The 24,454-nt window shown below is 43.5% G+C and overlaps 1 protein-coding gene across 1 annotated transcript in view; it reads left to right on the top strand.

Moving 5' to 3' along the window:
* The window catches only part of nf2a (NF2, moesin-ezrin-radixin like (MERLIN) tumor suppressor a), an 81,291-nt gene extending 78,147 nt beyond the window's left edge, over positions 1 to 3,144 (top strand). The window contains exon 16 of the mRNA XM_063195544.1: positions 2,395 to 3,144. Within this exon, the coding sequence (XP_063051614.1) occupies positions 2,395 to 2,445 (51 nt within the window). The 3' untranslated portion in view covers positions 2,446 to 3,144. The remainder of the gene's footprint in view (positions 1 to 2,394) is intronic.
* The last annotated feature ends 21,310 nt before the right edge of the window (positions 3,145 to 24,454 follow it).

Raw genomic sequence — 24,454 nt, 5'->3', positions numbered from 1 at the left:
TATTGCTATTATAATTATTAACACCCAGAAGTTTAAAACAAAGGGGCTTATCATGAACAAACAAGTTAAACAAGGTCATGAACAAACAAGATATAGAAATAGAGAGGAGCACAAAATAAATAAACCAGACCAGTACATGCAGTCTGTCAGGGTACAGAAACAGATGCCATTCCTAAGCGTGAGCTTCTACACTGAAGCCATAATAATTGGGCAAAAACATCTCTGACAGGGCACCGGATAAAATCTTCAATGCATATATTATAATAGGGTACCAATTCTGGGTCCCTCGTTTCCTGGGCCTGGGCCAACTGACCCCTTCGTTCCCCTCTGTCGGCATTCCTCTGCACAGTATCTGACCACTGTTTGGTATGCGACACACGTCAGAAAAAAAGGGTCCAGTATTTATCCCCCACGGCCATTTCTCTCCCAGCCCCATTTGTCCTTGGCCAATGGCATTTCAGCAAAGCTCATTGACCTGGTGGCTCCATGCACAGCCTTAGGGTGTCACCATCACCAGCCTCTCATAGTTTCTATTCATGACTGATTGACAGGAATTGCTGCCTAGCTGCTGCGACGCTCGTTAAAAAATAACCTTTCATGGTGGTTTTTATATGATTTTCACAACGGTTTTTATGATTTTCATATGATTTTCACAACCGTTAGTTATCTGAGAGTCCTTAAAAGGACACTGTGTGGGATTTTTAGTTGTTTATTTCCAGAATCCATGCTACCCATTCACTAATGTTACCTTTTTCATAAATACTTACCAAACCATCAAATTTGAAGTGTTCATTATGACTGGAAAAATTTCACTTTTCATACATGAAAAGGGGGATCTTCTCCATGGTCCGCCATTTTGAATTTCCAGAAATAGCCATTTTTAGCTGTAAAACTGACTGTCCTTGGGCCATGCTAGAAAATATTAGTTCATTTCTCAGTAAACTTTCATGAAAAGATCAAATTTGGCAATAGGCAACCCAGTTTCAATCAGCAACATGGTTGCAGTACCTTTTTTGACCATTTCCTGCACAGTGTCCCTTTAACTATCGTTTCCCCATTCATTTTTAGAAGGTCTGGTCTTTACTAATGCAAAATAGATTCCCGGATGTGTAGCCAAGATGGCTGCCGGGTGAGGCCACTTGCCTAGAATAGCTTCCGTAATAACGAGCTAAAACACAGCTACAGTCAGGACTTTAAATTAACACATGACAATCAGCCAAATGCTGGTGAAACTTCAGTTTGGCTGGTAGAAAAGACTAGCCACTTACTAGCCACTTCGACCCATTAGTGAGTGTGTGTTTGGCTAGTAGGATTAACATCTATTAGCCATTTTGGCTGGTGATGAAAAAAAAGTTAATTTAGAGCCCTGACTACAGTACATGTGTAGCTCCAGCAGCTGTTTAGTATGTGATGCACATAAGAAAGGGTCCAACCTTTATCCCCCCACGGCCATTTCTCTCCCTGACTCATTTGTCCTTGGCCAATGGCATTTCAGCAAAGCCCATTGACCCGGGGGCTCCATGCGCAGCCTTAAGGTGTCACCATCACCAGCCTCTTATAGTTTCCAGGGTGTTGCATGACTGATTGACTGGGGTGGCTGCCTGCTGACTGCTGCCTGAAACGCTCGTTGAGGAATGGGATGATGAAAAGAGCTGTCACTGGCCCAGGCCTCAGACTTTAACGAACACCTCTCAGAGCTTACGTCTTTTGACACCAAGACGGATGCACGCTTGCTCGTTTCACGTCCGTGTCGCACCTTGAGATGCTTTTATAGTGTCACCGATGCCGGTGGAATCGGCTTTGATGCTGTCACCGAAATATAAAATAAGAAAGATTAAATGAAAGCATCAATTGCAACATAAACAGGGAGGGTGAAACGCTTGATGCATTGCTGTATACATGTACATAAATAGGTGTCAACAACAGCCATATACTGTATGTTATTTATGTGTGAAACATGCTGAATGTACCGATAGGCACACAAGCAGTTGTGCACAAGTGACACACACACACACACACACACACACACACACACACACACACACACACACACACACACACACACACACACACACTAATTTCACTTGCACCTTTCACATGCGCATACACACACAGGGTCCTGAAATGGAACAGGATTTCAGATGACATTTTTGGAGAGCTCGCGCTCCTCATCTTTCTCTGGGTAATGAATGAGATCCAGCAGGAGGCGAGGAAACAATTGGGTACCCACACACTCTGAAAATTGGTTTCATATTCTTTTTTTGTGTGTGTGTTGTTGTATTTGTTTTTTTTCTGTTATTATTCCAGACTCAAGTGGGTGTTCCATCCATTCATCATTTTTGTCTTTCTCATCTGTTTTTCTTCTCTTCTCTTTTCTTTTTTTTCTCTCCACAGCTCACATTGCAGAGCGCCAAATCCAGAGTGGCCTGCTTTGAGGAGCTGTAGCCGCAGAGCCTAATGGAGGATGTGTGTGTGGGTCTGTGTGTGTGGGTCTGTGTGTGTGTATATATACACGTGTGTGTGTACTGCACGCCGGTGCCTGCGTTTGCATGTCTGTTGGTGTGTAAAAATGGGACTATTTGTCTGTGACTGCCTGTGTGTGTGTGTGTGTGTGTGTGTGTGTGTGTGTGTGTGTGTGTGTGTGTGTGTGTGTGTGTGTGTGTGTGTGTGTGTGTGTGTGTGTGTGTGTGTGTGTGTGTGTGTGTGTGAGAGAGAGAGAGAGAGAAAGAGCGAGCGAGAGAGGGAGACAAAGAAGGAAGACTGTTACTAAGGAAACGGGCACAAGCCTCCCGGAGCAGAGCCGTGCATTTAAGCACTCCCACTTTGAGGACCAGAGGAACACACACGCACACACACACACACGCATATTCAAACACACACACACTTTGAGGACCAGAGGAACACTAATAGGAGCTGTTGCCACTACTGACGGGACACTAAACACTATTGCCGCAATGCTGCTCCATGCCGCAGCCCCCTGAGACACACACACACACACACACACACATTTACTCATACACATACACATGAACATAGACACGCACACACATACATAAACACACTCATATCCATACACATGTACACAAAAGCGAACACACATGCACACTCACTCTTGCACATTCACTCACACACACACACACACACACACACACACACACACACACACACACACACACACACACACACACACACACACACACACACACACACACACACACACACACACACACACACACACACACACACTTGCACATTTACACACACTTACATATTTACACACACATACACACGCACACACACACACACCAGGCAAGCCTGACAAATGGCTTCCCACCCGAGAGTTTACATGTATCCGGCACATCTTGGTGGCTGCCTGCCTGCACATGAGGAATTACTACCAGTCACTACCATACCAGCCCTGGCAAAGCCTTTCCATTCCATTACGCTGAGCAATGCACTGTTTTTTTGTTTTGTGTTTTTGTGTGTCTGTTTTTTTTGGGGGTTTTTTTTGGGGGGGGTGTCTTTTTCGACCCCATTCGACAGGACAGTGCGAGAGGTGGACAGGAAGCGAATTGGGAGAGAGACGGGGAGGGGTCGGCAAAGGACCCGGGCCGGGAATCGAACCCGGGTCTGCCGCATGGCAGGCAAGTGCCCCACCAGTTGGCCACGGCAGGGCCGGGCAATGGTCTGCTATCCCACTCCTATCCCCCCCCCCCCCCTACTGTCCCGTTCAGGCCTGGATTGGTCATCTGGCATACAGGGCATTTCCTGTTTTGGGACGACTGTTCTCAGGGTCCTACGTTTTTAGTCATTTATTTTCTGTGACTGGCACAACATTTGAAGTGGCAGGACCGTATTTTGTCAATGTGGTGCCACTAGGCACTATACCTCACAGCTGCCCAATATACAATAAATGTATGTAATGCTTCATGCATTGTCTCATATTGTACTCCTGAACTGGTTGAAAATAAATGGTTGGTGCCCCTGGGCACTGTGCCGCTGGCCTTTATGGATAATCTGGCCATGGTAATCCTGGGATGCACAGAAATGCCCAGGCCTTTTTTATTATATATATTATTATCCTGGTCCAGCCCTGTGGCACCTACTGACACATAAACAACTGGGAGCATTAACAGTGTTGCGGACATTTATCATTTACTTCAGTTATTTTGTTTTGCTCAGCACCTGTGCCACAGATGTGCGCACATTCTCTGCTTTCTTCACCTACAGTACCTTCCCGCCTGGCAGTGCATGGGAGCGAAGGGAATCCACTCCACTGCATCCCAGGGCACGCAGAAGGAGGAAGGGTGGGAGTGATTGTGAGGATGGGGTGGGCTGGAGTGGGGAAACTCGCTCTTCTGGAGACAAGTGCATGTATTCTTGTTAGAATTTAAAATCCACAGACAAATGTGGAGATTTGGTCTGGGTGATTGAGTTTTTGCCTTACTTGTGGGATTTGCTTTCATAGTTAAATGTGAATATTTATGTGTTTATGCTGTTGAGTTGTGTTTTTTTTTTCTTAATCTACCTTGGGATATGTGCGGTGAAAGCTTAATCATCATATTTTTTTCTATATGGTCGTGGAATTCAGGTTTTAAATTTAGTTTTTTTGATATATGTTGATTACAGAGTAATTACTTCAAACAACGGAAGTAGCGTGTAGATGTGTGTTTTGAAATATTGCTGGATTTTTTTTATGAATAAATCTACTTCAGTTCAGTCCCATCTTCTGTCTGATTTTTTGAAAAAGTTACAGAGTTATTTATTAACCCATTGACGCCTAAAGCACCTGTAAAAAAGGGTGCTGAATGCCTGAGCCCTTTTTAAGAAAAGCTTCCCTCAGTCTCTATAAAAACCTAAATATCTCAGCCTCTGAAGCTCATAAAAACGTTCTATAAGTTGCATTTAAATGCCAAGACCCTCATCTTTCATTGGAATGTGTTCATACATCTCAAACAAACAAAGATTTTTTATTAAAGTTGTCTCATGAGCCTGAATGTTGCGTAATGCAACATCCAGCATCAATGGGTTAGATTGATTCCCTTCTGTGGTTAATGTCACTTGAACATGTTGAACTTAACACTCTTTTTGTACTGATTTAGTACGGATGAAGCCAAGTCAGTAGGGACTCATGAGGAGAAGACAAGCCATATATGTTTGTTATTGCAACTTTTACAGTTCACACACACACACACACACACACACGACAAAAGCAAATGGATTAGTCTCTCACCTCGGCGGTTCAATACTCTGTGCCCTTTCTGTTACCATGCGCGCGGCGCCCTGTCCTAAGAGCTGTTTGGCGGCGGTGGTGTTGGCGGCTTGAATGACAGGTCAGTGTAGTTTTATCGACAGGCTGTCACCCCGCTGGAGAGCGATGAGCGCCAAGGTGACGGAGATGCGACCCAATAGGCCACCAGAGCTCCCACGGTGACAGACGGGTATTCTGGGAGAATGAAGGCCTCCGGGGAGAGGAGCGAGGGAGATGGAGGGGGAGGTGGGGAAGACACCAGGGCTGGGTAGAGTGAAGACCTCCGGGGAGAGAGGAGAAGAGAGAGGGAGACACCAGGGTAGTGGGAGAGGGCAGGGGCGAGAGAAGGAGAAAGAGAGAGAAGAGGGAGCGGGAGAGGGGGACAGAAGGCGACTCCAGTGCAGGAGAAAGAGGGGGAGAGAAGGAGAAAGGAAAAGGTGGAGAGGGAGTGAGAGAGAGGGGGAGAGAAGGAGCCACCAGTTCAGGGGAGAGAAAGAGACAGGGAGGCGGGGAGAGGGAGTGAGAAAGAGGGGGAGAGAAGGAGAAAGGGAAAGGTGGAGGGAGACAGAAGGAGACACCAGTGCAGGGGAGAGTAGGAGAAAGGGAAAGGTAGAGGGGGAGACAGAAGGTGAAAGGGAGATGGGGGGGACCAGGATAATGGAGAGAGAAGGAGAAAGGGAGAGGGGAAGAGCAGGAGACACCAGCACCAGGGCAGGGAAGAGACAGGGAAAGAGGGAGAGGAGGAGCCACCCGTGCAGGGGAGAGAGGGGGAGAGGAGAGTAGGAGAAAGGGAGAGGGGGACAGAAGGAAACAGCAGTGCAGGACCGGTTCTGGTGAATTTGGTGCACCAGACAGGCAAGAACCCCCTACTTTTAGTATTAGCAACCCCCTACTTTTTCTGCATTTAGAAATAAGCACAAAAATCTGTATTATAGCGTTGTACATCTGATCAAGTACAGCTGATATAGACTAGTACCGCCATTAATCTACCTGAGTGCCCATGAATAGTCATTGTCAAAGTTTCATGTCTTATTTCACACTCTTATTCTGTGGGACTTTTGGGTATTACTGGCGCCCCCAAGACAATTAGCGGCCGCCTTGTCTGCCAATGCTTAGCACCAACCCTGCAGCAGTGTCTAGCGGAGCAGCACTAGCACTAACCTTGCCAAGGCTTCTGCTGTTGGTTTTATATTATATGGTAGGGTAGCTACTAGATCCTGGGAAAGCATTCAGAGCAGGTTATATTATCATAAGATTACACAATTCATAAAACAAAACTTTTTTTTCTCTCTTTTATTGGAAATAGTTGAAGAATGAAGGCAGTGGAATTTGAAGAAAGTTATCAAATGGTCTTGAATAGTAAAGGTCTAGTATGATTTTAGTACTGGTCGTATTTTTTCCAGATTTTATGCTGCCCCTTCAAAAATCTTTTATCTAACTTTTGGTCTGGTGTGACCAGAGTAGGTTTTGCAGTCTTTGGGTTAGAAATTCAAAATCCTGAGTTCACATGGAAGACGATCCAGAAAAATGTTCCAATTTCCAATCCTCAATGAAAGCATGATTATGAAAAACATGCCTACATTCTGGTAATGCTTTTTTTTTTTAAGTACACACGCTACCTTCAGAATTATTGGATGGTGGTAAGGTGTGTGTGTGTGTGTGTGTGGAAAAACATGTAGGCTACCCTCATGCAACGGACAACACACCACTCCTCACCTAGTCAATCCAAACAAGTTAGTTTTCCCGCCCTTTTAAACGCCCTTAACTGTCATGTCCTTGTGTCAGGCACTGCATACCAACAGTGATGCATGATTGTAAACACACACCCCACCTTTTCTCCAAAGTGAAAACCGCTGTTTCGATGTCACACTTGCCGTGAAATCTGCAGGAGCAAATGGAAAATTCGACAAGACAGTGCCAGTGTGCGACGCCCCCTTCAGAGTCCACATGATTGGCAGCAGTGGGATGAACGTTGGCAGTGGCGTTTTTTCTTTTTTGTTTGTTTGTTTTTCCCCATGTAGTAGCCTACCACACCAGCAAGACCCGAATTTCACCCTCTGGATCAAATCAACAAGCTGGCCGCTGTGGCCGTGGTTGCATTCCATTCCAGCACACACAGACAGGTAAATTAATTTTACGAAGCATAAAAGCATTCATGGGGTTTCAACATTTCAAGGGGGTGCCAAAGGTACAGTCCCTGCTCACTGCTCAATAGACTAGGCTACCCATAAACGCCTGTATGACTAACATGCCTTTGCCTCAAGCATTTGTTTTGGCTGCGAAGAATATTTATTGCAGAACATTCCCACTGACAGGACACGTACCCAAGATTAAACAATGTTGTGACAGTTAGTACTACTCCGCTCTTTGAAGTAACCCAATTGGATTTCTTTATCTTCATCGTCTGACACGGCTTGGTTGGGTTCCTACAGAGCATGACCTAATACATGTTTTTTCCGCCAGATAGTAGCCTACTGCACCAGCTAGTCTCGAATGTCTCCCTCTGAATCAACAAGCTGGCCATGGTTGCATTCCGTTGCAGCACACATAGGTAAATTAAATTTTAGAAGAATGAAACCATTCATAAATATTTCAAGGGGTTGCCGAAGATACGGTCCCTGCTCACTGCTCAGTAGCTACCCATAAACACCTGTATGACGCGTACGCTCTTGCCTTCAGGCATTTGTTTTGGTTGTTTGGAATATTTTCCCACTGACAGGACACGTATCCAAGATTAAGCAATGTTATGACAGTTAGTACCACTCCGCTCTTTGAAGTAACCCAATTGGATTTCTTTGTCCTCATCGTCTGGCACACATGGCTTAGTTGGGTTCCCACAGCGCATGACCTAATTTTTAAAGATCAGTAGAAACAAATCACACAATGTTCCTCAACGGTTCTCCTTTGCTCTACTACAGCCCCCCAGGGGGCGTTGGGGAAGCCTAGGGGGGGCGTTGAGAAAGGTGGGGGCTTATGGTCAGGTCGAGGGGGCATTGGGAGTCCTATGATGAAGTATAGAGGACTTTCATTCAAAAAAGGTTGAGGACTACTGGTCTATACATATAGCCTATCATCTGAGGCCTAAGAAGATGACGCTGTGTGTCCTTCGCAGCCCATGTAATGTGTCATGTGTCATGTTGGACCACCAGACTTCACAGGAAGTGAGTGCAAGTCTGACACTGTCCAGGTGTCTCTGCATCTCTCTCTCTAAGAAGCTGGGTCCTGGGGTACTGGGGTCCTGGGCTTGTTACAGTACAAGGTCAAAGCAGCCAAATGCTGTCAATATCACGCCTTCAGTTCAAGCCAACTGTCACTTTCCCTCACTGCGTGTGTGTGCCTGCGTGTGTGTGTGTGTGTGCGTTGCTTGCGTGCTTGTGTGTGTGTATGGCTATTACATATAAAAAACATTTATTTGTGTTATGGTTAGTTTTACAATAATCTTTTAATTGCATATTTATTACAATAATTACATAGTTCCACCATGAAGTCTGTCCAAATCCCTTAAGCTGTAAGCAACTTGATTTATAGAAAGTTTAGCTTCTTCTGGAAGAAGTCCATGTCTCTTACAGCTAAACTCCTTGGATAAAAATGACCTGGACGGATGACAATCTTCTCAGATATAAAAAAAATAGCCCTATATGTCAGATTGACATCAGGAAAGGGGTTAGCTAGCTGGTATCCCTTTCCTCCCTTTTGTGTCCCTTCCTCCTTGTGCCCAGCTTTGAAATCTTGCCAGCTGCCCGTCTTGAAGTGGTAATGGGTATATGGAACTTCATCTTCTAAGCAACCCGACTGCCAAGGAATTTTGTCAGGCTGTTATCTACTTTCCTCGGCAGGGTGCATCTCTGTCACACTGGTTCCTTAAAGGTAAACTATATCATTTTAGTAGTATTACCAGAAATCATGAGACTCATTCACAAATGTTACCCTTTTCACAAATACCTGTACCACCACCATCAAATCTAAGTATCCATTATGACAGGGAAAATCGCACTTTCCATACCTGAAAGGTGGGGTCTTCTCCATGTCCGCATTTTGAATTTCCAGAAAAGGGCCTTTTTAGCTGCAAAACCTACTGTACTTTGGTCACACTAGTAAATATTCATGAAAAGATCATATTTAGCAATAGGCAGCCTTTTCAATGGCCAGCATAGTTGCAATACATGGTTTATTATTTTTTTTCAGTGTCTGTAGCCAGAGTCTGCTTTGCCGCTGTGATAATACAGTATTAACAACAACAACAGCAACAGCAACAACAATATAACAAACTACAATGTTTACCTTTCAATTTACCCAGACACACTGATTGCACACAAGGCATATTCAGGCTGTGTAGAGATTTCAGTCATTTGAATAGGCCTAAATGTACTACTTCATTTTCCTGTGGGTGTTTGAACAACAGAGGCAAACACTGGTGGGATTTTCAGACAAATTCTATATGTAAACCCTGACTACTCAACACTGACCAATAGTGACTAATACTACTGTATTGGCTCATCAACTAGAACTTGCTCAAATAACATTTGTCTGTAAAAAAGGAAAAGAGTAGCTCATCTAATATATATATAATATATCATCACTGCAGGTGCTGTAGCAACTATTTCTGAAGAGGTGGAGGATGGTTTGCGGATGCAGACCTCCTATGTTGAAATACCTGCTTAATTTCTGCAGCAATTTTGAATAGCGTATTAAATGAATGTATTAGTGAATGATTCACAAAAACGATATACAGCAAATATAGGGGGTTGTAATAAAGCGTTATGTAATTATCCTCTTGACTGTGCTGCGATTGCCAGATCCTGTAGCCAGCGCCACCAGCGCGTGTATCAGGGCTGAGGAACAATATGATTGCCATGTCCACATGGCAGTTTTGCTAAGTATTTCCCTGAGTAAACAAGTCTTGTCAGCTATTCATACAGTCGGATATGGCTCATTAACTTTTAGATGTACAATCAAAGCCCTCTCTCCCATCCCATACGGCTTCCCAGAATATGGCAGGGAGACAGAGGGGGTGAGAACAAGGGATGAGAGACGGATGGAGGAAAGTGGAGAAAAGAGGAACGACATTAAAAAAAAAAACTAAAATGGTGAAATTGGATGTCACCCCCCTCCTCTTATTACATCTCGTTGTCCTTTGGCTCATTCTGCCAACACTGACATAAAGCAGCTCGTCTGAATTCACAAAGGTCTTCTAGTGGCTATCACGGCTCATCAAGATGCCTTGCTCTCATGAATACCAATGTTCTCCTCTCCTCCTCCCATTTCTTCATGTTTTCCCTTTCCTCTCTCTTTCTCTCTCTCACTCTCCCTCTGTCTTTCTCTCTCTCACTCTCTCTCTGCCCCGCATGCAATGCTCTCCTCCTCTCATTTTTTCTTCATGTTTTCCCTTTCCACTCTCTCTCTCTCTCTCTCTCTCTCTCTCTCTCTCTCTCTCTCTCTCTCTCTCTCTCTCTCTCTCTCTCTCTCCCTCTCTCTTTCTCATTCCATTTCGCTTCCCTCTTCTTGATGCCACCCCAATTCCTTGCCAGGCCTGATTTCTCTGTAGTGTCCGTTATGTCTTCGCTGGCACTCGCTTCCCGCTTTCCCCCCATTCTCCCCTCCTGATAGCTGTGTGATCTCCTCCTACTCCATCTCTCTCTCTCTCTCTCTCTCTCTCTCTCTCTCTCTCTCTCTCTCTCTCTCTCTCTCCAGCCATCAATATCATCCCTCCATCCCTCCATCTCTCAATCCATTCTGATGCCTTTTCTCACTGATGCCCACACACAGCATGATGGTCAGTGAAACAAACATATTGATGACCTCATATGCAAAGCTTACCTAGCACAAACAAGCTACCGCAATAACTTTTCACGCAAATATTCAGATGTAGGCCTACTAAGACTGAAATGTTAAAAAGTGCATGCTTACTAAATCAGGTGAAATCGGATATATCACGTGAATCGGCATGAACACCTGTTTATGCATAGACTGATGGTTTTGAATTTTTTTAGGTGCATACTGTATGTATATTTTCAGATTTTCACACATGCAAAGATTCAGTTGGAAATCTGCAGAAGTCTTAGTACAGCCCCAGACCGTAATCATTTACAACTCCATCACCATGCCTATAAAAAGCAGCTGTTAACCCAGCCTCTTTACCACTAGCCATGGACTCCACAAGTTGTAACTTTTGAATGAAAGGTTAATTGCAGTGAAGACGAATGGGGTGGTAATTGTAGTAGGATTGAATGCGGTGTTAATTGCAATGACCTTGATTGGAAGGACCGGAACAAAATGTCACACCCATAGACGCAGAGAATCCTGCCCGATCTTCGTTTAAGATGGTAAAAGTAGTGTTACAAAAAATAAGTCTTGTAATTTTAAATATATGTTGTTCTTACTTAAAGGTTTCTTGTAGCTTAGCAAAAACAAAAGAACAAACAAAACATAAACTGGCATAAACAATAGCTCGCTAATTAATTGTTGGCAATGTGTTTTCTTTTACATGTTTTTTGTTTTCTTGGGTGACAGTTATTTCAGTTATTCATTTGCCAATGCCTGTTAATTACTGTAGATACGTTTTTTATTAGCTTTTGGTGGTGGCCTGTGACAACAATTTTAGTCCCCCAAAATGTTTTATTTATATCTAACTGTTACGAATTAGCCTGCTGTAGCGGCATGAGGACAGAGAGGATAGGGTCATCCCAAAATGGTCATCAGTCCACCAGGTAAATGCCCTGTATGCCATATGGTTAGTCCATGCCTGAACCACAGCGCCAGTGTGGACTGCCATCTTGGATCTTGATGGTGTCTGGTGTATTTCACAATATAGAGTAGACTAGAGTATCATTTATTAATCCCAAGGGAAATTACTGAGGGACATGGTCTGGTCATAGCCCACTCGCAATTCAGGAGGTGCACAAGGGAGGCTTATTGAAGTATTTAACAAAATGATTGTATGCATCTCCCACCGCACTGAGGCCAGGTGTAGGACAAAGACATACTGGCATCGTTTAAATGCGACGTTTAATTCAGAATTAACTCAATTTAATTCTGAGTAAAACTTAATTCCACCTCTTTGAAAACATAATGTAAACAATTCACAATTTGGAGTTACAGGAAATGAAAGTGCAATGGAAACTTGATGGAACCATTTAATTCAGAATTATTTATTATTTTTATTATTATATCACGTTAACGTGACCATTGTATCACAGCCAAAGTAGTATTAGTAGTAATAGTTAATTTAATACACTCAACGTTTCAACCTGTCAAGACCCTGACGGGTTGACACATTGTGTTGTAAATAAAATATTCTGTCAAAGTTTCAGTGTGTGGATTCTCCAACAGTTCACCCTTGTGTGCCTCCTGAATTGTAAGTGGTCTACAGCATGTCATAGGGCTTGAACTGGTAGACCTGTCTGTTAATCCAAGAGAGCAGGTCCCAAGGGTACAGGTCAAATCACCCTGTACCCACTTGGGTATCATTATCCACACGCTCCCTAATGTACCAGGTAGTGTAGTGTGTTTGGTAATCCTCCTCCCGCCCCCCATGTTTCTTTTTAATGCACCAGGTAGCACAGCCCTGTATTGCTCCAAGGCAGGGTCCAAGACCATTTGGTGCCAAGGGGCACTTGATCCCTTAATCCTTGTCTGGAGACAAACACCTGAAAACAGGCCTCACTATTTCATTATGTAATAGTTTAATTAAACTAATAGGGAACTATCCTTCCTTTTTCAAAGCCTGTCTTTTACAAAGTGCTGAATTACGTATTCTCCCCTCTTCCTTTTATGGTGTAGGTCATCGACTCTGTAACGCTTTAGAATAGCAGTCCCAAACAAACTTAACAAACACTTTGTAAATAATGAACTAAGTTTCAACAGCACATTTACAATCGTTTTCAGTTTTTAGTAAGAAATGTGTTAACACAGTAGACACAGCTCAAGCATCCTGAAAAGCTGTCCTTCAAAGAGCAAAAAACTATGAAACCACTAGAAGTGTTCTGCAGGCTAACACACATACAACATATTCAGTAGCCACTTCTCACACCTCTGTGCAGCTATACATTGGTTCTTACTCATTTACAAAGATTTGATAGATAGATTGGTTTATAATTATAATTACCATAGTTCATTAGTGAATGTTAATAAAGTGTTAATAACTATTTTAATGGATTGTTATTCTAAGTGTACGATGGTATCCCAAAATGTTTCAAGTACTGTAGTTTATTGTACTTTTGGTGTTGAAGTCAGCTATGCCTTTGAAGTTTTCTGATGGGATATCACCACTCAATGTAAAAATATATTCGGAGGAAAAGGTTATTTTGTGTTTTTTCTCTTTTTGCGCCCTTTCACTGCTTTTAAAACAGATCTGATTTTTTTATTGAGAATCGAAACTTTTGAAAAGGCTGTGTGGTGTTTGATTGGGTCTGAGAGCTATTACATTCCCAAAAGCCATTTCTGGCTAGCCATCGACCAGGACCCCTGTGGTGAAACAGGTATCAGCAAAGGTCGAAATTGAGTTGGAATTGAAGGGGGGGCCGCAGCAACTTACATAAACCTTGGCACACACAGTTGCATGATTATTGTAATAGCGAATGGCGGTTGCCCTTTCCTACTAAATATGACACACACACACACACACACACACACACACACACACACACACACACACACACACACACACACACACACACACACACACACACACACACACACACACACACACACACACACACACACACACACACACATACACTATTTACCTCTTACTCGACAACTAGACAGAACTCGAAAACTGTCAGTTCACGCCACGTTGGTTCAGCTCGTCACTCTATTTTTAGGCGAGAGGCGACATCCAAAAACACACTGTCTGTGCCTCTGTTTCCGGCATGGAGTATGGAGTCGTATCATATGCATTTCCTCACCCTCTGGATCCTACTCAGACATGCCTGTAGTCTGATTTTCACTGCTCTGTCTCCCCACATTAGACATGAGTTCCTTTCTTTCTTTCTTTCTTTCTTTCTTTCTTTCTTTCACTCTTTCTTTCTTTCACTCTTTCTTTCTTTCTTTCTTTCTTTCTTCGCTCTTTCTTTCGCTCTTTCTTTCGCTCTTTCTTTCTGTTTCAGTGTCTCTCCAATTCCCCATACTTCTTCTGTACCGTCAGGGTTCCTCATGTGTCATTGGCTTGTATCTATCTTTCTCACCTCTTTTCTAGTGTGTGTGCAAGTGTGAGCCTGTGCATGTGCGTGTGCGTGCCTGTGCCTGTGCCTGTGCCTGTGCCTGTGCCTGTGCATGTGCGTGTGCGTGCGTTTGCGTTTGTGTGCGTGTGCATGTGCGTACGTGTAAAAAAATAATATGGCGGCAGCTTTGGAGAGAGACATTCTGTCTCTAGCCCCGTCATAGCCCTGCAGTGTTTATGTAAACGGTCTGTCTGTTTGAGAGTCTGTCTCTAGCCCCGTCATACTAGGCAGGCAGTGTTCATGTGGACAGTCCGTCTGTCTCTAGCCCCGTCATAGCCCTGCGGTGTTTATGTAAACGGTCTGTCTGTTTGAGAGTCTGTCTCTAGCCCCGTCATACAGTATGCCTACAGTGTTCATGTGAGCTGTCTGTCTGTCTGTTTGAGAGTCTGTCTGTTTGAGAGTCTGTCTCTAGCCCCGTCATAGCCCTGCTGCAGTGTTCATGTGATATGTCAGTTAAGGAGCGACCGTCTTTATTCCATGTGACACAGGCAGTGGCTTCACTGTTTGTTCCACCTGTGTATCCCTCTTTGACACGATGCCAGACTTCTACAGAGGCACTCTGAGCTGACATACTTCCCCATTGCAGTTTTTTGTGGAGTCATACTTTGAATGAATGGGCCGAACGAGTGAGTGAGTGAGTGAATGAATGAATGAATGAATGAATGAATGAATGAATGAATGAATGAATGAATGAATGAAGAAATGAAGAAATGAAGGAGTGAGTGAATGAATGAATTAATGCATGAATTAACGAAGAAATGAGTGACTGAATGAATGAAGAGTGAGTGAATGAAGGAATGAATGAACAAAGAAAAATAAATGGAGAAAGGAAAGAAGTTGAAAGTGAAGTAAGATCTTAACAGTGAGGCTGTCTTTATTCTATGTGATAGTCCACCTGCATATCCCTCTTCTGTTTGGTACGATGCCTGACTTCTTCTGGGCCACTCATAGATGACACACTTTTACTCTTTTTTTGTGGAGTCGTCCTTTTGTATTTGCTGTAAATCATCTATGAATGGAGAGAATGTGCTTGAATGAATGAATGTGTGGAAAGAGGAGGACAGAAGCTTAACTTGCTTGAAATGCAGACAAGTATACAGTAGCATGACTGGATGGATTGAAGAATGAATGAATGAACAGAGAAAGCAAAGAAGTTGAACTTGGAGTAAGTTCTCAACAGTGAAAGGAGACGTCTGTGACATAAACAGTAGTTTCTCTATTGTTCCACCTGCGTAGGCCTACCCCTCTTCCCGACAACGCCAGACTTCTTCTGAGGCACCACGAGCTGACACTTTCAGAAATTTTTTTAGGAGTCATACTTTTGTATTCAGTCAATATGAAGTGGAATGAATGGACCTAACGAGTGAGTGAGTGAGTGAGTGAATGAATGAATGAAGAAATGAATGAATGAACAGAGAAAGGAAAGAAGTTGAAAGGAGCCGCTGTCTTTATTCCATGCGACACAGGAATTGGTTTCACCGTTGTTCCACCTGTGTATCCCTCTTCTCTTTGACACGATGCCAGACTTCTACTGACGCTGACACAGTTTCCCACAACAGATTTTTTGTGGAGTTTTACTTTTGTATTTGTTGTAAACCAACTAGATTGAATGAATAAGGAGAAAAGTTCTTAACAGTGAGGAGCGACGTCTTTATTCCATGCGACAAAGGCAGTGGCATTACTGTTTTTCCACCTGCATATCTCCCTCCTTCTGACACGACGGCAGACTTCTACTCACACATTTTCCCACGGCAATTTTATTTTGTGGAGTTGTGCTTGTATGTGGTGTAAACCAACTAGAATGAATGGAGAGAAGGTGGACGGATGAATGAATGAATGTGTAGAGAATACGTAGGGAAATGCAAACAGCATGGATGGATGGATTGATAAATGAATGAATGAATGAATGAATGATTGATTAAACAGAGAAAGGAAAGAAGTTGAAAGTGGAGTAAGTTCTCAACAGTGAGGAGCAACCGCCTTTATTCCATGCGACACAGGCAGTAGTTTGGCTGTTGTTCCACCTGTGTATCCCTCTTCTCTTTGACACGATGCCAGACTGAGACTGACACACTTTCCCAGAGCAGTTTTTTAGTGGAGTTGTGCTTTTGTATTTGTTGTAAACCGAGTAGAGCGAATGAATGAGCAGAGAAAGGAAAGAAGTTGAACTCGAAGTAAGATCTTAACAGTGAGGAGCTGCCGTCTTTATTCCATGTGACACAGGCAGTGGTTTTACCGTTGTTCCACCTGCGTATCCCTCTTCTCTTTGACACGATGCCAGACTTCCTCTGAGTTACTCTGAGCTGACATACTTCTGCACTTTTTTTTTTAGGTGGGGGTGGCTCTGGGGGTGGGGGTGTTACTTTTGGAATTCACTCTAAACCATCTGGAATAAATGGAATTAACATGCGTATGGAATATAGGCCTACTGTATGTAAAGGACTGAATGTTTACTTCCAGTTCAGCCATAACAGTGTAGTGCAATTGAATGAATGAACAAATGAATGACTGAGTGAATGACTGAATGAATGTATGAATGGAATGGAATGGAATGGATGGATGGATGAATGAATGAATGAATGAATGATTGATTGATTGAATGAATGAACAGACGTTTTAAATTTGACGTTTAATTTGTGTTTTTTTGCCAAATGATTGGGAGAGAGAGATTGGATATTGCTGGACTCGCATCAGGGCATGCGAGCCCATTTATAGAAGCACGCCTTATTTGCGAGCTGCAGCACAACATCCCTGGAACTTGAAGTAAAGTCTTAACAGTATAGTGCTGGTATACTCCTGTTTTATTGAGTAGGGTGGTTGGGGGCAGGAGATATTTTGTGTCAAGTTGTTTCTTTTCCCCAACAGTCCACTGATAAACAGCCCAATGATTTCCTAATGCTTCCACATACTGTATAATTTCTCTTGACAGCTATGGGTGTGTGCCATGGAGATGATTAATGCAGGGACTTGCATTTAGAGAAGCGTGAATTTGTAGCCCAGTGGTGGCACGATTTGAAATTCATGTTTTATTCCTTCAGAATTATTGGCAGGCACGGTGGCAAAGGACTATTTAATAAAGTATATAATACAACCTCATCAACTATTCATACGGTTATTCCCAAAATACATTCGGATAATACTCAAGTTTGAAGAATCAGTTTGTGATATAAAATGTTTTGAGTTGAATGTACAATACAGAACTTAAAAAGGGAAACAATACTCAAGTAGTAAGCGTTGTGTTTCAAAACATTCAGCGAGAAAACTCAATGTCAAAATTCCCATTGAAACAGGAACAGCTGTCACTTCCTTGACCTTGACAATATTGACATGGCACATCATGATATAAAGTCAAGTGACAGAGAAGCGTGGACATTACTAGTATAGGAAGCCTTCTCCTTGTACACAATATGCCTACAGCAGTGTCATCAAACATGGCGACCTCAAAGGCAGACGCCTCACTGATCAAAAGCAACTTTTCTAAAGGGACAGAAACAGAGACGACCTGGCAGCATACACTCTGGCTGTAATGAAGTGCATCTGTAGTGGACAGGTCAATCCCTTCTCCTGCCTTATTTACATCAAACAGGAAACACAATTACTTTGAAGGGGCTGTATCTCCTTGTGGAAGAAGAGAAAACAGTAGGCTGCCGGCACGCAAGTAAATGAACCTGAAAATGAGGAAGGCGCTGCAGACAATATTGTTTTTCTATTAAAAAACAATTGGTAATGCTTCTTTCTTTCTTTCTTTCTTTCTTTCTTTCTTTCTTTCTTTCTTTCTTTCTTTCTTTCTTTCTCTCTCTCTCTCTCTCTCTCTCTCTCTCTCTCTCTCTCTCTCTCTCTCTCTCTCTCTCTCTCTCTCTCTCTCTCTCTCATGCGTGTGTGAGTTCATGCATGTGAGTGTATCTATCCAATCTATCCAGCCTCTCTGCTTTGAATAGAGAACTTAATGAGATCGCTCACACTGTAGTGTGTTTTATAAGAAAGTAAACGCATCAGCAGATACTGTCTAACTTAACAGTACCTTCTCATCTCCTCTGCGCAATTGAAATGGTTCAGTTAATGATGAGCTTTATTTATCCCTTTTAGTTTTATTGAGGTATAGAAACTCTTTTCCGATATAGACCTGGCTAAAGACTGAAGCACAGAAATGTATGTTCAAAAAACCTAAAATGAAGGGCAACAGACATCTCAATCCAAAATGTATTCTGCTGGTCGAACTAAAATGCCATGCTTTCAGGAAAAGCAACGATTTCAACTTGTTTGTGTTCTTCTCGACCATTCTCAGGAGACAAACGCCACGTATTTTACAGGATTATGCTTTGCTACCAAAATGGCAGCTGGGAGGATACATCCTGCATGAGCTGCTTAACTTGAAACAGGTAGACACTGTGACAGCATTGATCATCATTTTACTCATTTTTTTTTAAACTCAGAAATGTCTCACTAATGCCTCCATCCAATCCCACCATGGCTCTTAACTAGTGTTTCTCAATGGGGCGGTACAGGGGGCATTGCGCAGTCCTAGGTGGGCGTTGAGAGGGGACGGTGCTTAGTTGTCATTGGAGACATTAGTCCATTTACATTTTTTACTGTAATACTAAGGGGGGCGTTGGGAGGTTTAGGATGAGGTCCAGGTGCTGTTTGTCTACAAAAGGTTGAGAACCTCTGCTCTAAACACTCCATATGAGTCTGATGTGAATTATTCCTCTCCTGTAGCAGACGACACTAATCAAAATCCTCTCCATCCTCGTGCCTGCCAACAGGACCCATCAGCAACACGTCTCAATTTCCCCCGGATAAACCATGGCAATGCATCACTGTCACGCAGGCATAATACTGGACGCCTAACTGCTACTGTTGTCCCCAAAAAAAGAAAAAAGAAAAATCTGTCCCCCTGTTTGGTGGCGAGCGCGCGTGTGTGTGTGTGTGTGTGTGTGTGCGTGCGTGCGTGCGTGCGTGCGTGCGTGTGTGCGTGCGTGTTGGGGGGACCGGGGCCACACGGGTAAATGAGTTTTCGTTTAACAGGCGGACAAGGGGAGCACCCTCGGGTGTGGGAAAGTCAATTACACCTCCCTGCTTTGGTAAAATGCTGAAATATTGGCTGTAATTGCCACGCGTGCCCCCCATCCCACCCCACCACAGAGCTGGTGGTAAGCGGAGGGCATTGGCAGACATTTATTTTCCAACGCATGAGTGAGTTTAATTAGGCATCTGCTTTCATCTGGGCCCTAACAGTACCGATCCCTCTCTGCCTCAGACCTAGCCAGCCCAACTCTGATCCAAAACCTCATTTAATCTGCATTGTGGGCAATTGGATGCTCTGCCCATTTCAATTACCCTCAGCCCTTGCTAAGAGAGATAGATAGATAGATAGATAGATAGATAGATAGATAGATAGATAGATAGATAGATAGATAGATAGATAGATAGATAGATAGATAGATAGATAGATTCATAAATAAACAAATACATAAATAAATAAGCAAATAACTAAATAAATACATAGACATATATATAGGCCTCTGTACCTAAAATAACTTGGGAAGGTGGGGGTATGAGAGAAGGAGGGAAAATAGCGAATTATATTGAAATCCAACCAGTAACAGGAAATTGGTATGGGGCTGTGTCATCGTGATGCTGGGGTGAAAAAGTTTTAGAGGTTTTAGGTGTGTGTGTGTGTGTGTGTGTGTGTGTGTGTGTGTGTGTGTGTGTGTGTGTGTGTGTGTGAGAGAGAGAGAGAGAGAGAGAGAGAGAGCAAGAAAGATAGAGAGAGAGAGAGAAAGAAAGAAAAAAAGAGAGAGAAAGAGAGCGAGAGAAGCTGTTAATGGAGGAACGGTTAGCTATTCAAAGAACATTTTCCACTCAAGACCAGGGCTGATGGAAAGTACACCAGGCGCTGCAGTGTGACAAACTAGTTCGCAAACTATTCCCACATTCACATATCCCCTCTTCCCCAACTCCATGCCGTCATAAGCCTTTTTGATGCAGAGTGCAGACACAGTCAGGGCCGCTGACAGCTTTCACTGGGCCCAGGACAAAACTCATCTGAAAGCCCCCCCCCCAACCCAATACATTCAATGTAATGAGGACTCAATTCTGGGCCCCCTATCCCCCAGGGCCCGGGACAACTGACCCCTTTGTCCCCCCTTGCCGGCGTCCCTGCACACAGTCAAGCACTGCACTGCACACAGCAATGGGGTCACGACTTTGATCTTTGATAGTGGCAGGCAGGGATGGCTGTGTATCTTGGTCTGAAAATTGAGAAATGGATTGAAGTGTTGCATCCATGCCTTCAGTAGCTAGCTATCAGTGAAAAACATCTCTCCCGACCACACCTGTGGAAATGACATGGCTGGGGGTCTGAGGGCTAACCAGTTTGAGGTCTCTGTGACAGCCTGGGGAGCCGAACTAACACATGAAAATATTAGTCAGGAATTGCTCGATTCAGATGGCTGAGGGCTAGGGATGGGACCCGACTGTTGTCGTTATGGTTCAAATGGCCTCAAATGGCACTGCCTTGGTCAACAGTATGACTAAATTGGCGAAATGAGACCTATTTTGGGATAGCACTGGTGTCACTTTTACTGTACCTCTTGTGCACTTTACCTGGAAACCTGCTGCTACTGAGTGTTATACTCCAAACACAATTTCGTTTCCTTTTTTGACAATAAACTCTTCAAGATTTTTTGGGGGGTCTTTTTCGACTTTATTTGATAGGACAGTGTGAGAGGTGGACAGGAAGTGAATTAGGAGAGAGATAGGGAGGGGTCGACAAAGGACCCTGGCTGGGAATCGAACCCGGGTCAGCCGCATGGCAGGCGAGTGCCCTACCGGTTGGCCATGGCAGGGCCGACAATACACTCTTGAATCAATTGAATCAATTGCACTACGTATATGAATACAGGTTGTATTGCATTGTAATAGCATATAGGGTATTCTACATCCTGCTGTGGAAGCCACTTCCTGGATCTTAGTTACAAGCAGTCCTGAGCTGCCATTTTTGCATTTAAAAAAATAACCACAATCAATTGGATGTCAATTTCCACAATGCTATCACTATGTCAGGATCGTCACAGTAGGTCATAACTGAAAATGCACAACAATACCTCTTTTAATGTTCTACGTATTTCTTCTGTTCTTGCGCTTAATATGTCTGTAGGCCTATGTGTAGTGTATAGGTAGGCCTACTCTAGGTGTAATGTACAGTATGTGTACTGTCTGTCTAATTGTCTATGTCCACACCTAAAGTCTATGTCTATGTCTGCATGGGAAAGTAAGAAACTTAATTTCAATTCTTTGTATGACCATATAAAGAAATTGACAATAAAGCTGACTTGACTTGAATTGGAGGTCAATTGGATTAGCCTGGATGGCTCTGGCCTTATATTAGTCATGATGCAGTTTTTTCTGAAGATGACAGAGATTTCCCTAAGATTGAGTGACTGATGTTTGAGTCTGATATTTGAGGACGAGGATGTCCTAAAATGGACACCATACTCATGTCAAAGCTTGTCCCAGAAATTCAAATGAACAAAAAAGCTTGTGTTGTGTTGGGATGGGGGTGGGCACAGGCTGGTGCCTGCTGTGGCGATCTTACAAGGACCGGTGCTAGACTAACTCCCCAGGCAAATATATTTTTGGACCGCTATGTGGGTTTGTCTAGTTTACCGAGCTAGTGCCATAAGGTCTCTGCCAATGTTTTGGTGTTATGTATAATATTAGTTGTTGGTGCAGTGCCAAGGCTGTGTGTGTGTGTGTGTGTGTGTGTGTGTGTGTGTGTGTGTGTGTGTGTGTGTGTGTGTGTGTGTGTGTGTGTGTGTGTGTGTGTGTGTGTGTGTGTGTGTGTGTGTGTGTGTGTGTGTGTGTGTGTGTGCGCGCGTGCGCGCGTGCGTGTGTGTGTGCGTGTGTGTGTGTCTGCATGCATTCTTATTTGCGTGAGTGTTCATGCTCCCCTCTTTGTTTTCTAAAATCTGTCAATATGTCAATCATCTTGGGATGGGTTTAGATTGGCAGGAGTCGTCAGGGCATTCATCATTTTGGAATTAAGTAGAATTATAAATAGCTTGTGATTGACAGGCACAGTTTGGGTTTTTTGGTCTTCGTTTATGTATCAATTCAGTCACTATTTTGTGTGATTTAAAACAGGACACCCTTCAATTGCCATTCTTTAGTGTATATATGTTTATAGCCAAGAAATACCTTCAATATTTGGGAACAATTGCCTCTGTCTCTATTTCATCAAGGTGCCATCAGCACCCTTTTTAACCCAGTAAGACATGGCCCCTGTTATTAACAAGCTGTTACCAGAATGGCAATGACCAAGTCCTAATGTATTACTAAAGGCCTGACTGGTCTTCATAACACCCCCTTTACCTTATGGTCCAAATGTGTCCCGTTTTAGAGGTGATGTAATGTCAGATTTGCAGTCGCTGCAGTATCCATCCTAATAGCAAGGCTTTGAAGGCATATTCCTCAGTTTCAATGTTGATGTATTTACTGCTCTTTGGCTTTGGCAGTGTGGGGCACCAGAGACACAGGGTGCATTCCAATATGCAACCTTGCGTCCTCCACTTGGGCTTGTGGCCTCACGTTTTGCTGATGCCCCGCCTATGTGGAGAAAACAATTAAGTTTCCCCGCTGTCAGCCTAGCCGAAACAATTTTTGGGGGACTAATATTCATTTACCATCCTGTTTGAAAATGAAAAAAAAAAACTTTACAATTGAGCTTTTGCAAGATATTGAAATATAATGCTGTTGTCAGTGATGTCATCACAAGATATTACTCGCATATTGGAACGCACCCAATGTCTTCATTCAAAGGGCCAGCAGCTGCCATTTATGTTTTTTTCCCACAACAGCATCCTTCACCTGCTAGACCCCACAGGGCCGGCTTCCATTGTCACACCCGTTAATATGTTGCTGGTGCCCCTAGAGAGCGAGAGAGCCTTGACCAGTTGTTGGCGAAAAACGAAAAAGTTGACCCTTATGTACTATGCCGTCTTGAGAAATTCAATTCCACCAAAATCCATGAACATAGTAAAACCTTCGAAGCTCCACGGAATTGGGTGTTACTGAAAGAGAGAAAAATAGGTTCAGGGGAAAAGAGGTTTTTTTTTACCTTGACTGTGGCAGTGCACCAGGGCCATTTCAAAGTATTTTGGGGCCCTAGAGGCAAAGAGAAACTTGAGGCCTTGCTCCCCACCCACCACCCCACATAACCAGTCATTACCAGGGGCCCCCGTTTCATATGCCCTCGGCAATTGCCTAGTTTGCTTCCCTGGTTGTGACGGGCCTGGAGCGGATAAATGACAGACCGGCTCCTTTCCCACAGGGATGGGGTCTTTTGTGTCTGTTACACACATGAGTAGTCAGTTCTTGTAAAGGGGACGGAAAAGCTTTCAATTAAACACTTTCATAATGAAACTAAATGATCTTATTAATGGTCCGCTGCTTCCGTCGGAAATCTATCAGCACGTGTTGTGTTATGAAATACTTCCTATTTCCTCATAGCCCAGAAATAAGTGTTGTTCAGGAAATATAACGGCTCTCTCGCAATAATCTGCTGCCTCTCCAGTCCCAACTAATGTGGACCTGCTCATGTTTGTACTTTAATGTCTCTCTCTCTCTCTCTCTCTCTCTCTCTCTCTCTCTCTCTCTCTCTCTCTCTCTCTCTCTCTCTCTCTCTCTCTCTCGTGTTTGGCTCTGTGTAGCATTACAGCCCACTCTTCTCATTTGAAATGCTTACCTTGCCCATTACAATCTGTTCACAGCACATTATTCTCTCCATCCATCCTGAGGGAAGCTTAGCTCAGCGACACCCATTTTAGCGCCCAATTTGCCAAAGGTAAGCCCAGTAATGCTACTATGATCTATATCCATTAGCAAAGAGCTAATGTACCTCCAGCCTCAAGCCTCCATTTTTTTTTTCTCTTTTCACAATCCCTAGTTAAAACCCATTATAGCCATTCTCGTACACACTTCA

This window comes from Engraulis encrasicolus, chromosome 3 (assembly GCF_034702125.1).
Source record: "Engraulis encrasicolus isolate BLACKSEA-1 chromosome 3, IST_EnEncr_1.0, whole genome shotgun sequence".
NCBI lineage: Eukaryota > Metazoa > Chordata > Actinopteri > Clupeiformes > Engraulidae > Engraulis > Engraulis encrasicolus.
This window is presented reverse-complemented; position numbering and strand designations above follow the sequence as displayed.